The 13,037-nt window shown below is 44.9% G+C and overlaps 1 protein-coding gene across 1 annotated transcript in view; it reads left to right on the top strand.

Moving 5' to 3' along the window:
• The window catches only part of PLA2G4A (phospholipase A2 group IVA), a 698,142-nt gene that overhangs the window by 281,171 nt on the left and 403,934 nt on the right, over nt 1-13,037 (top strand). The window contains exon 10 of the mRNA XM_069231997.1: nt 9,744-9,858. Within this exon, the coding sequence (XP_069088098.1) occupies nt 9,744-9,858 (115 nt within the window). The remainder of the gene's footprint in view (nt 1-9,743; nt 9,859-13,037) is intronic.

Raw genomic sequence — 13,037 nt, 5'->3', positions numbered from 1 at the left:
GAAGTTGATTCCTATTTACTGTCATATGCAAATGCACATGCAGTCGTTTTTTGGATGTTAGTGAGGATGATCTGTCCATTTTTTTGTCTGCAAAGGCAAGTCAGTCCATGAGACCATCGTCAGGACACAAAGATGTAAACACAGCCCAATAGCACTACCTCCCAATTCTTATTAGTTTCTTATACACAACTCCACCCTGGCTGGATGAAGGAGACGGATTGGGAATATATGTTGAGAAAACATATACATATGTTTTACATTTTTAGCATGACGGAAATGGGTTCACTATTTTCTTTTTTGCATATTTTAGTAGCAGGCTAAGCCTGAAAGGTATTGCTTTGATGTATACTGGTTGCTCCCATGTATCTAGACAAAGCTATGCTTCTCTGACACGCTCTATTGAGAGTGAAACTCGTTTGTCAGGAACTGATTTTATCCATTGAAGGTTGGCTTGGATGGTATTTTATCAATCAGAAGCTATAATACCATGCCTGGAATGGTAAGTCTTTTGTGATTTAACAGCTTGGTGTTGATGGCACTAGCTAATCCTATGACTTTGCTGCAAAAATGGCGAAAGGCTTTGTCATTTTTCTAGCCCGGCATGGATGACACTGTGTTAATCCTATGCCTAAAAACTGCTAGAAAAATAGACATTTCCTTGAGAAATACCAAAGTTACTTCCTTCTTTGCACATATTATTTTATGTACACAGACACCAATATAAGGTGTAAATTTCTGCAGATAATAACTAACATTCATTTTGAGCAGTGCAGATATGATCATCCAAGAGTAACTCACTAGAACAGGATTGGCAAGTGGAGCCAGGGACTAGAGCCAGGCATAGGCATACGCTGAGCTAACGGCACCCTTTGACCACCTGAGGTCCACAATCATACTATTATGGAATCCTACAGAATTGTCACCGCTCATTCAGATGCACTTGATTCCTCTGAATGTTGGTCAGAAGGTCTACATTAAGGCCCCACCGACTATGCTTTCTTTTAAAGCACCATGCTTTTTACTGGTTTGATAGGAAAAAACATATTTTCTTTTGTGAACTAATTTTGTTTTTATCATGCAGCATGACAATAGCCGTACATCATATAATTATTATAAATCAATGTGCACTCTATACACTGTATCATATTTGTTTTTTTGTAGTACAGTACAAAATAGTGTTTTCTTGACAGTGCCATGTGTTGATCCGCCACATGAGCCATACCACTGGTAACAATCAAACATTACAACTGCCCCCCCTCCTTAAGTGTCTGCCACCCACACACTACAATCAGACTACCATTCCCCAAGAAAATGAGAACACCCACAGGTTCTCAACACCCTTGCATCGTAGAATAAGGAGCCAGGGCATCCTCCATTGCAAAGTGATTTGAAGCAGTTAAAGAAGCGTCGGGGGAATCTACCGTAGGCTACTTTTAAGCAATCAACCAGGTGGTCTCAATCCCTGGCTTTCTCTAGAGTGCACTGCCCCTCTGTCACCTCCCATAACAGCACTTGACCCACCAGCCCCACCCACTGAAGTAGGGTCTCCCTCCATTCATCTAAACAGTGGCCTCTGGGGGCCTTGCAATCTGCTGTCATCTCCTTCTGTGTCAACAAAAGGGCGAAAATATTGAATTTCGTAGTGAGTTTGAGTTAGCCAGGGCATAGGAATTCCCCAGGAGGCCAACCGGAGGGGCAAATGGGAGTCTTCTATCAGTAACCTTGGACATGCAATGAAACACTCCCTCCCAGAACTCTTTCAAGGCTGGACAGGCTCGAAGTATGTGAAGTAGTTCAGGCTCCTCACTCTGCGCACCGAGGGCAGTGGCCACCCTCCGACCCATACATCTTGAGTATTTTACCTGGTGGTGAAGTATGCCCTGTGTATTGTATAGAAGCTCATCAATTTAATCCAGGCTTTTCTGGACACAGTATGACGGAATAGTAGCCCACTCACTCTCCCCTAGTGTGGAGCCAATATGTTCTTCCTATTTAATGCGCAGAGTTTCTAGTGGGGTTAGCATGTCTGTACAGAGTGCTCTGTATAGGAGTATGACTGCCTTTATTCTACTGTTCATAGTGCAAAGCACTTGGCAGCTCAGGTGATTATTGTGTTCCGCTGTGCCTTGTCCCTAGTGTCTCCTAACTGTAGCAATTACTGCCCTATGCTATAGGATTTGTCCTTGCGACAATCCATAATCCTCAGTAAGGCTCTCGAAGGATAGTAGTTCCCCATCCCTGTACAGGTCACCTATCTGAGTAATGTCGTACTCTGCTCATCCTGACCGGCCTCGAAGGGCCCTTCCTCCTGGCAGTAAGGCCAGGCATCTAAACGGGAGGTCTGGGGAATATGGCGAGGCACTCCGGGTGTATTGTAAGCTGCGCAGCCAACAGCACCTTCTAACCTGTAGGTCCAGTGGTCCATTGAAGGATGCGCAATAGGGTATTAAATGGTGTAATATTATGAGGCATCTCATCCCCGAGTCTCGCATTTAGTTATTGATTATACCACTGGAGCTGGGTGGCTAGGTAATAAGTCTCCATGTCAGGTGGCGCTAGCTCCCCCTCCCCGGATGGGCATTGTAGTTTGCTAAAAGCCACTTTCCACCTTCCCTTTCCCCAAATAAATTTGAGTAATAAGTCCAGTTCGCGGAAGAGGGATTGAGGAATATGCACTGGCCAGGGTGGTGAAAAAATAGAGTAGATGCGGTAAAGCCACCATATTGGTGACTGCAGTGCGGGCCACTACAGAATGATGGGAGCGTTTTCCAAAAGGCCATGTTTGTGCATAGTTTTCTGACTCCTGCACCAACCTTTCCATCCAACAGATCTTGGGGATCATGATAGACCTTTACCCCAAGATAGTTGATGGTTGAAGTCTCCCAGGTGAGGCCGCATAGATCGTGGGGCAGGGGCGTGACGCAGCAAATTGGGAAGATGTGGGATTTCTGCCAGTTAATGTAGAGGCCTGATACCTCCCTGAACATTCCAAGAGGGAGATGGCCCCTTTTAGGTCATCCTCTGCATCTCGGAGAAGGAGGATCATATCGTCCGCATGCAGTGCACTTCTCTGCTGCCTTCTCCAAGCCTCCAGCCCACTGTAATAAGTACCCGCTCTTGCCGCATTTGACAGGGGCTCCACTGCCACAGCAAATCTCTCGCCACTGTGTAGGGACCTGCAATTGTTCTGCCTGTTTTGACCCAAGCTGTGGGTGCCGCATATAGTAGCTTGGTCCATCTGATGAATCCCTGACCAGGTACCATTTTAGACATTGCCTTGTCGAGATAATCCCATCTCAGGCTGTCAAAGGCCTTTTCAGTGTCAGTGGCTATGATGACTGCACCCCCTGCATCTGGGAGAGGAGGCTCCAGGAGAAACAGGAGTCGTCTGATGTTAATTGCAGTGTTTCTGCCTGGAATGTTACCTGTTTGATCTTGGTGGATCAGGTTAGGCATGGATGGCGTGTAACTAATATTCTGCTCAGAATTTTGTAGTACATGTTTAGCGTTGATAATGGACTGTACATGAATACACACATCCTCCGATGGATGCACTGGCTTCACTGGCTTCATTTGTGGTGTGGGGGGAGATGCCGCCGCCTCCAGCGCTGCTGCATAAAGTTCTACTAGTTTTGGAGCGAGCTTCTCCAAATACGTTGCATGAAACTCTGCCGGAAAGCCATCCATGCCTGGTACATTTCCACAGACCATTGCTCTAATGGCTGCTTGAAATTAGTGCAATGTAATGGTGCTGCCTGTTTCCAAAGCCTCATCCTCTCTTAAGTGTGGTAAATCTATTTCTTCAATGAATTGCAACCGAGTAGCAGTGGGACCATCTCTTGGAAGAGCATACAGCAAAGTATAGTACTCTTCATATCTAGCATTAATGGCTTCCTGGTGGTAAAGGCATCCACCATAGGCAGCTTCTAATTCGAGAATTAGTGAGATATGGGGTGTGGGATTTACCAGCCATGCCAGAAGGGTCCCTGTTTTGTCACTCTCGGCATGGGCCCATGCCATATGGGATAGGTATTTGAAGCATCATAGTTTCACTATACAGACTGCCTCCTCTTCTTCAGCCTCTAAGAGCGTTTGTGTTAAGTCTGGGTTGCCTGGTTTTTATAGCTCTATGGTCCATAGTGCACTTTCCTTTCCTTTGATTTCCTTCACCAGGGTGCGCCTGACTCCTACTGTTTCTGGTATACACCTGTCCCTAATCACTGACTTGAAGGCCTCCCATTCCTTGGAGGCGGTGTTCTCCAGGAAGTAATCTCAGATACCCTCACCAGTGGAGTAGCGAAAAGCTGAATCCTCCAGGGACTCCACCAGTAAACGCCAGTCCAGGATATGGTGGCGCTCCCTATGCTAGTCTAGCAATATCAAGAGAAGGTTATGATCCAACACCTTGTGGCATAGATATTCCGCATTGTGGATGGCACTGTGCACATCGGGAGACGCCAAAAATGTTTCAAGTCGGACATGCAGGTCATAAAGTCCATAATAGAAAGAATAGTTTCTCATACCAGGATGCAGTTGCCTCCAAGAATCAATTAGGCCCCATTGATACTGCCATTTCTGGTAGGGCTTGTTTGTGAGCACCACTGAGGAGCCACTCAGTGGAGAATATAATCTATCAAGGAAAGGGTCAGAGACACAGTTATAGGCTTCTCCCAATAAGATTGCCCGTGTCAGATCACCCCAGACAGCCCAGAAACTCCCCTGGTCATAATTGGGTGCATATACTCCCACTATTTTGAGATCTCGGACAGCAAGCGTCCTAATATCAAGACTTCGTGGCTATTTGGGTCTATCAGTTTCTTTGTGACCTGAAATGGGACTCCAGGTTGGACCCATGCAAGACTTCCCTGGCAGAAGCAGAATATGTTGTGACACGTGTGCCCGCACCACCTCTTCTTTATGGCTTTTAGTTCCAGGGGTGCTAGGTGTGTTCGCTGAATCTGCGCCACATGCACTCCTTTCCTTTTCAGGTATGAGTACACCTTATATAGCTTTGTCCTGTTGTTAAGCCCCCTTATGGTCCAGCTGACAAATACATTGGGGAGGATGCCATTGGGAAGGATTAACGTAGTAAGTGAAAGGGTTGAGCCAGTGAGGCCTTGCAAACGGGGTGGCTCGTGTGTGTTGTAGTGGTGACAGGTGTACAGATGCAAACCAACTTAAACACCCAAAAACTACTAGAATAGTCCAACTCCCCAACCCCAGGACTAGGAAATTAAACCTTTCCATCAAACCATGAGCAAACCCAGAACATTTGTGCACTCTTATAATGTGCAACTTTCAGGGGGGGTGGGGGGGGAAGCACCCAGCGAGGTTCCTCCCAGCATCACAACACGCCATTCATAATGCCAGTAAAATAACATGTTCCCAATTCTGTTCCACTCCCAGGCCACCCACCAAATCTAATTAGGCAACATATGTACCATTTGGGCAAGCTCAATGCAGCATACTAGCTCACACTTGAATGCAGAGAAGCCAGATCTAAAGTGGGGTCCCCCAGCCTCCCATGCCCGCAGGAGTTAATATGCATTATGCAGTTACTTGCCAACTACTTGACACCCCGGCCACCTGTAGAGTGGTGTCGGTCTAATGATTTCATCTGAGGTGCCAGGGGTTATCACCGGGGGGTGAGTCAGCAGAATCAAAGGAGAAGATTGACGCACACTTAGACTCTGTGTCTCCCTTTGTAGATCTCTAGTTCGATGGGAGGGTCGGAGTTAGACCCACTGAGAGCTGAGACTATTTCCACTGTTTTCCGGCGCCCTTAGAGAACCTGGGTGCTGGACGGTGCAGCACCATTACCCCTGCATATAGTTTTCAGTGAGTATTTCATGTATTACTTCTAGGGGCCACCCGCCTCCCGGGCCACCCCTCGAGGAATCATCTCTGTTCAATCCCATCTCTGCAGAGAAGATGTGAAAAAAGTACCTCATCATTATGGGTGTATCTGAGTTTAGCATTGAAGAGCTTAGCGTACTGGATCCCCATGGTTCTCAGTCTCTTTTTAACATCCGTGAAGGAAGCCTTTTGTTTTGTAACTTTCCTCCTTAAGTCTGGGAAGCTCCTGACATGGTGGTTGTCCGCAGAGGGTGGGGGTGGGTGGAGGGGGGGGGGGTAGAATGTGTGTGTTTTTTTTCTGTTTTTTTTTTGTTTTGTTTTTTGTTTTTTTTAAGCACCTTAGATAGTGAAAGTCCTTCTGGTGCCACATTGTTGCACAGCAACAGGAAATCATTCATGTTTACACCTGGACTCTCAACTCGTTCTGGCAGCCCAATAATTCATATGTTACTCCTCCTGGCCCTGTTTTCCGCATCCTTTTCTTGAGCCCCCAGTGTTTTAATCTTGGCCTCCATGGTAGACCTACGTTTGTGCATTTGCTACAGGCCAGGGGACGTCTTCAGGGGTCCGTTAAGCAGATGTGACTCTTTTAGCCCCCAGTGATCATCCCTTAATAAACCTAGGTCAGGCACCATCATGTCTATTTTTTTAGGTCTAGGGTTTCCCCGGAGGCTGCAAAAGCTTGTTGAATGGTGTCTAGGATCGGCCCATGTTGATGTCCATGATAGCTATCGGAAGGTGTTACCCCTCTTGTCTGCCTGCGGTGAGGGAGTCATGTTGCGCCCTGGACTCCGCAGCTCCCTTCTTACTAACCAATTTGCACCTGGTATAGTGAGGAGGTGTAATAGGGCGGCAAGGCATTAGCTCGATTCATTACTCTCTCCCGCCCTCTTTCCCCAGGTGAGTTAATAGCTCTGCATTTTGAACTGGGTGCCACTCTAATTGCGCAGCTTTTTGTGTGGGTGGGAACCACAGCTGGTCTCAGTGAATCTGTGCCAGGGCCCAACTGCTAGACGGCAGTGGTGTGTATTTCCTACCAGTTTCGGGTCTCAACTTGCCTCACTAACTGGCTCACCGAGACCTTAAATGGGGAAAGGATGATCGGTGTCACATTTACCCGACTCAGATCACGGGGAAAGAGAAGCAGGTAAGGGCCCTTCCACCATACAGGATTAGTTCACCTCAACATTACACTCATGTCAGGTCCGGAATTGACCTTCTTGTTATGCAGTCACCGCATTTTGCTGGCGTAAAGTCCCTGAAGGTGCCTCTGGGGGTAGTATATCACTCAACAGAGGGTCCGCAGTGTCTCCAAGCTGAGAGCAGGGTGCTGGGAGCAGATCCAGTCCCGGAACCCCACAGTGCGTTTGTACATGTAGGACTAGGTGGCACCCATGGGCGGGGGGGTGGCATGAGGAGTGAGGGGGGGACCCGGTGTGGGATGAAACAAATGTCTTGTTTACCCAGCGGCCTACCGGGAGCAGGGCCCTCCAAGGAGTGAGCATAGACCGTCAGCGGGAACAAAACAGGAGTAGGGTGCAATGTTGCAATCACACAGTACCTCCGCTGTCTCTGCCACCTTGTCAGTCACATATGCTGCCTGGGTCCTCTCTGGCCCCGCAGGTGCCCTCCTTCTAATCAGCGGCCTCCCAGCTGTGAAGGATGTCCTCACCCCATGGGGAAGCTCACCCATCACGTCCCTGATTGCTTTCAGGTGCGTCTGTCACAGTTCTGGCCTCAGGCGGTGCACACTTTCACCGAGCCCAAAATGCCGCTGCGGGTTGTGGGGTGCTTGTCTGTTTAATTTCCGGCACCTCCGGGCAGTCGCCAGAGTGCCCCCCCAACAAGCCACACTAATCACAGGGAGCGAGGTGGCATCGTGGCGGGTGCTGCCATGTTGAGATCTGGGCAGTCAGAGCTCCACCGCGGGCCCCGTTTAGCAACCACATCCTGGGGTGCTGTAGAAGCTGTCAAAATGCCCCTTCTCTAGAGGGACTTGGTGGGACTTGGTGGGAGACCTACAACCGGATGTGGGAACAGTTTTTCACTTTGGGCTGAGTAGTAATAGAGCACAGTAACTACACTTTGCCTTAGATGGTAGTTCCCACAGCTCGTGTTTCCAATGGTGATCTTAAGGGAAATAAGCAAACTTATGCTCATAAGCACTTCAGAGTGCCCTTCAAACACAATGCCTAATACTTCATCCTTATTGTTGTCTTTTGTCCTTAATGGGCCTTTATAATGTTCATAATCAAGATCTCTTTTGCTTTGGCATACAACAAGAAAATAACTAAGCAAGTTCTAAAAAATAAACTAACCTTTCAAGAGAACCAATTCACTTTGTCCTTGTTATGCTCACCAGTAATGTTTCCAGAGTCCTAAAATCCAAAGCCCACATTGACTAAAAATCTCTGCCGAGAGCTCATCTAAACACAGAGCTTCAGTATCCGGTCAGGAATCCTTATATAGCACTTGCAGCCAAGATAGCCTTGTTGTGAATCAATGGACTTGTATCTCCTGGCTATGTTTAGAGTTCAGTTCTAGGACCCCTGACAGGGACTGCTAATCAAAACCAGCTCATGAACTAACCAAGAACTAGCAGGACGATTGTGTCAGACACAAGAGCTCAGTAGATAGCAAGTCCAGATGATGCAGGTTGACGGCTTCATCAACATGTTGCTGCCACAGAAGTGTTAAGCTGAAGTGAGGGAGGCTACGATATTACACATCCCTTCCGCCTTGCTGGCCCTAGGGCCCATTTACCCAGGAGTGTGAGTACCAGGAAACCATCCTGTAAGTTCTTCAGGTGGGAGCAGCAGAGGGCAAAAGGAAGCCAAGGTGTTCAAAGAGTCTCTGGAAATCTATGCATCTCAGGAGTGTGTTTTCAACAACCAAAGCACACTTGCCCTTAAATAACTATCATTGTATATGGGGCAGAGCGTAAGAATGAGCAGACTGGAAGCATGCACAATCAGCAGCACCCTGTGTGCATATCCAAGGCCCATACTCACACATCAGTGGATTGAGCGTACCTTACAAGACATCTGTTGTATTTTCACAGCTAATTCATTAATCAAAATAAAGGAAACAATTAGCATTCTAATATAGTCATTGCAGTGGCCTTCTGTTAGACAAGACTGATGCTTACATCTGTCGTTTGTTTCTGAATTAGTGAATGAAAGGATGGATGGATGACTGAGAGATTGATTGCATCAGCGGGTAAATGTATCTGTGACTGGATGTACAGAGGTCTGACTGCATGGGTGGTCAAGGTGAGTGCATGGATTGATAGTTGCATGAACTGATGAATGAATGGGTAGGTGCCAGCAGTAGTGGTTCATCATTTGATGTACTTATTTGCTCATTCATTTATCCTTGTACGTTCTCACATACCCGCTGATTCTTCCAAATGTACACCTACTCTTTCATCCACACCAACCCGCCAATCAATTACGCTCTTAACCTTAACATTTAAGGTCTTTGGCATTAAATAGCACTTCTCCTGTGCAAGTTCAGACAGCGTGAACAACATCACACTCGTACCTTCCAGACAGTAAGCAACATGGTTATGGTTGTTGAATTTGTCTGAGATATTGTTCTCTGGCAAACTCGTATTTAGGGTCCCAAGCCTGTAGCAAATTACATTGAAATAAAAAAGAAACCCTGGGGGTCAGGATCATGGGGTTGATTATCATGTATGGTAAAGTTAATTTTCAGCTGCATTTCCCCGTATCTGGTTTTGTCTCTTTTTGGACTTGTCAGAACTTTAACACTGTTTGGCACACAATGTGCTGAAATTTTACTTTTATTCCATGGTGCACACACTTCTTTTATGTAGCCACTCGATTGCTTAAATGCAAATTTTTCTCATTCATTTTCCTGTGTAGAGAATGACCAGCAAATTGAGCCACATGAAGGAGAAAGTCAATGAGGGCCAGAACCCCTTGCCGCTGTTTACCTGTCTACATGTCAAGCCTGATGTTTCGGAACTCATGTTTGCAGGTATGATGTTCCCCTTAGTGGCACTCTGTGACTTTTTTTTTTTTACTGTATTCCACAAAGCTGAAGAATAATACATTTCCATGGGTCTTTCATTATTACCATGATTATTAGAAGATAATTACCACTGATGGCCTCAGACTTCTGCTACCTTTTCAATTACAGACCTCTTCACACGTGGCGAATTGACAATTTGGGGCTATATCTAGGTTATCCAATAAGGGGCCATGGATGCCGAACTCTTGCAATAGTTTCATGATCTTCAAGTGTAATTAATTTACAACCACTGAATCTAAGTGGGACTAATTTTAGTCATTGGATCTGCTAAAACAAGCTGGCATCGGCCTATGTTACACTAACATTAGGAATCTTTGTGACAGAGTTATGATTAATTGGTGGTAACAGTTTGTCATTAAATTTAGAACACTTCCTTTGCTCTCATTAGGTTGGCAGCATTTTAAATAAATAAGAGTGTGATTAAACTTGCATGTTTACTTTTGTATGTCTGTGAACTTTAGCAATGTATATGTTGTCCTCCCAGTATTTCGCGCATCCTGCATTTAAGAATGGTTGTCTTTAGTTTGGGCTGGTTTTCACCCAGAATGTTATCTTGACACTACTGTGGAATCATGTTTCGATAACTAGGGATCTTTGCATCAGACTTTTTGGATGGGAAGGCCCAGGGGTACTGAATCAAAGGTATTGTCATGGTGTAAAAATGTATGGGGCGACCTTCCTGCTCAAGTACTGAGTCAAATTAGTACCCAAATCCAGAAAGGCCGAGATAGACATGAAGGGGAAGTTACAGTGTGTGAACAAAGGTTGTGCTAGAAGAAAAACTGGATTTTGTTTTACTGCAGCCAATGGAATGGAGTGTGGCTGGATCTGTGTTCTTTATCTGTAGTAAATTTGTGTTCGTCTCTTACTCCTATCCAAGTGTGAGATTACAGCAAGAGAGGTGTTGTACGCATGTATGATGTACTGCTGATAGATGTACTTTAGATTCTTTCAAATGCTTCATTCTTGACAAAGCACTAGTGACCTGTCTATTCGTTATCATTAGTTGGCAAAATTGGTAATACTTAATAACATGTTAACTGTACGATTGAAAACAACACAAAAATAAGGAAATTACACAATTTTGTGTTTTCCATAGTTTTGTTACTTTTATCATGGCACATGCCACAGACAGATGTAAGTAACTCCAGCTATTTACTAAGATTGAATTGTAGGTTGTAATGGCAGAAAAAGCATCAGGCTTGAGTGACTGAGATGAGCCAGTAGGTGATTCTTATTGAACATGATTGCAGCTATTTGGCAAGATCTTTCTTTTCTAGGACAGAAAAATACTTGAGTATTTGAGAGTGCAGCCAGTAGTGATACATTAAGCTGTCCGACAAGCATCTTATTCTCCTAGCAAATATTCACTCCCCAAATGAAATAGTCATGATTACTTAACCACAAGCAATGCCCTGGTAATTTTCACTGGTGTGAGTGATAGTCTTTCATGTCCATTTCCATAGTAAACAAGCTCTTCTCCTTAGCCGTATCCTGGAAAAAAACACCCCTGCCTGGCTGTTAGAACTCTATTCCCCACCTAAGTCTTTATTGTATTTATTTATATAACTTTATATCCTTCTGTGCCATTAAGTCTTGTCTGCCACATCATACTGGTCATGACCACATACTTATGCTTGGGAAGGTGCAGTATAAGGCTGGATGTAGGTTGGGAAAATGAAGATTTTACCAATAAGTAATTATACAACTACTACTGCATCCGTCATCCTTATAACAACCCTTATTGATTGAGGATTAAATCTGACACAAGAAGTCAGCATGGTAAGGCCTCTGAAGATTACAAATAGAAAAAGTGGATTGATAGGGGTGCAACATTCATTGACTTTTATAAGGACATGAAGCATTTTGTATTGGCATAGTGGTGTCAGTCCTACCAGAAAAACGACATCCGAGCTTCTGCTGACACCAACTTATAATGGAAGGTAAAGTTATTTTGGAGGTCCTATGTAGCAGCAGTGCCTACATCTGAAGGGGAATACCCCTAACTTTTACACATAATGGCCTGAGGAGCAGTTGAGTTTGACCTGACATGGGAGTAGGACAGTTCTAAACCAAAAATGGAGGGCAACAGCATGCTCGGAGGTGTCATAATGACATCTATCTCCTGAATGACGCTCTGACATCAATTAGTAAGGGCTGAGACGAAGATGATGGATGAACTAGTAAATGATGTTTCATTAATACTTCTGCTAAAACACTAGTTAGAATTGCTCCAGAATTATTGGTTGTTCTTCCCTAGTAGGTGAGAGGATTAGAGTGCATTTTTGTTTAGCCTGAAGGTTACATTTTGAAGCCTGTGTACAGTCTGACTTTACTCACCTCCAGATTTAGTCCCCATCAGTTACCAAGGAACTTCCTTCTAGTCTTTTTCTGGCCACATGGCAGACATTGGACCCTTTCTCTTTTAATTGACCCATTCTCCTCTAAATTTAAGCACAATTGTTATTCTACATCCTTTGCTCAATACACTCTTTTTTAATCCAAACAGGATTGTCAATCTGCTGGCTTTTCAGCACAGCTCCTGTGACTTTGTGGATGCTGCAGCTCACCAATATCATAGAATGTAGTAGGCAGTTTTCTTCAGCTGACCACAAACCTCTATTGAAGTACCAGGATAGTGGCAGGATATTTTGGCTTCTAATCAAAGTCTGTGGGCTTTGGAATGTCGCAGCAATCTAAGACAGATAAAACTGATCTTCAGAGATTGGATAACGTTGAATCTAATAGTCAATGGGCATCAGAATACAGACAACATGAGGCCTGTTTGATTCCTTATTAAACTATGACTTTCTAGCTTAGCCTGTCTGTACATACTTTACAGTGAGATGTGCTGTATACAAAATTCTTCCTATTTATTTTGTGACTGTATTGTGTATTATTGTACTATGCCCTTGTATCACCTTACATTATTACTGCTCAGCACCTTCTTCTTGTGACTACCACTGTCCCAGTTTGGTGTTAGTCCAGTGTGGTAAATGAAGATCAACAAAAGAGTAAAAAGCTATTTTTTCATGTTGGTGGGGAGTGTCAGCTGCCTTGCAACTCACAATACAAGGATTTTGTGAAAGTTACCCTCCCGTCTTAACACTTAAGAGGTTCCCACA

The sequence above is a fragment of the Pleurodeles waltl genome, chromosome 4_2 (assembly GCF_031143425.1).
Source record: "Pleurodeles waltl isolate 20211129_DDA chromosome 4_2, aPleWal1.hap1.20221129, whole genome shotgun sequence".
Lineage (NCBI taxonomy): Eukaryota > Metazoa > Chordata > Amphibia > Caudata > Salamandridae > Pleurodeles > Pleurodeles waltl.
The sequence above is the reverse complement of the archived record's forward strand: the minus strand, read 5'-3'. Positions and strand labels throughout refer to the sequence as shown.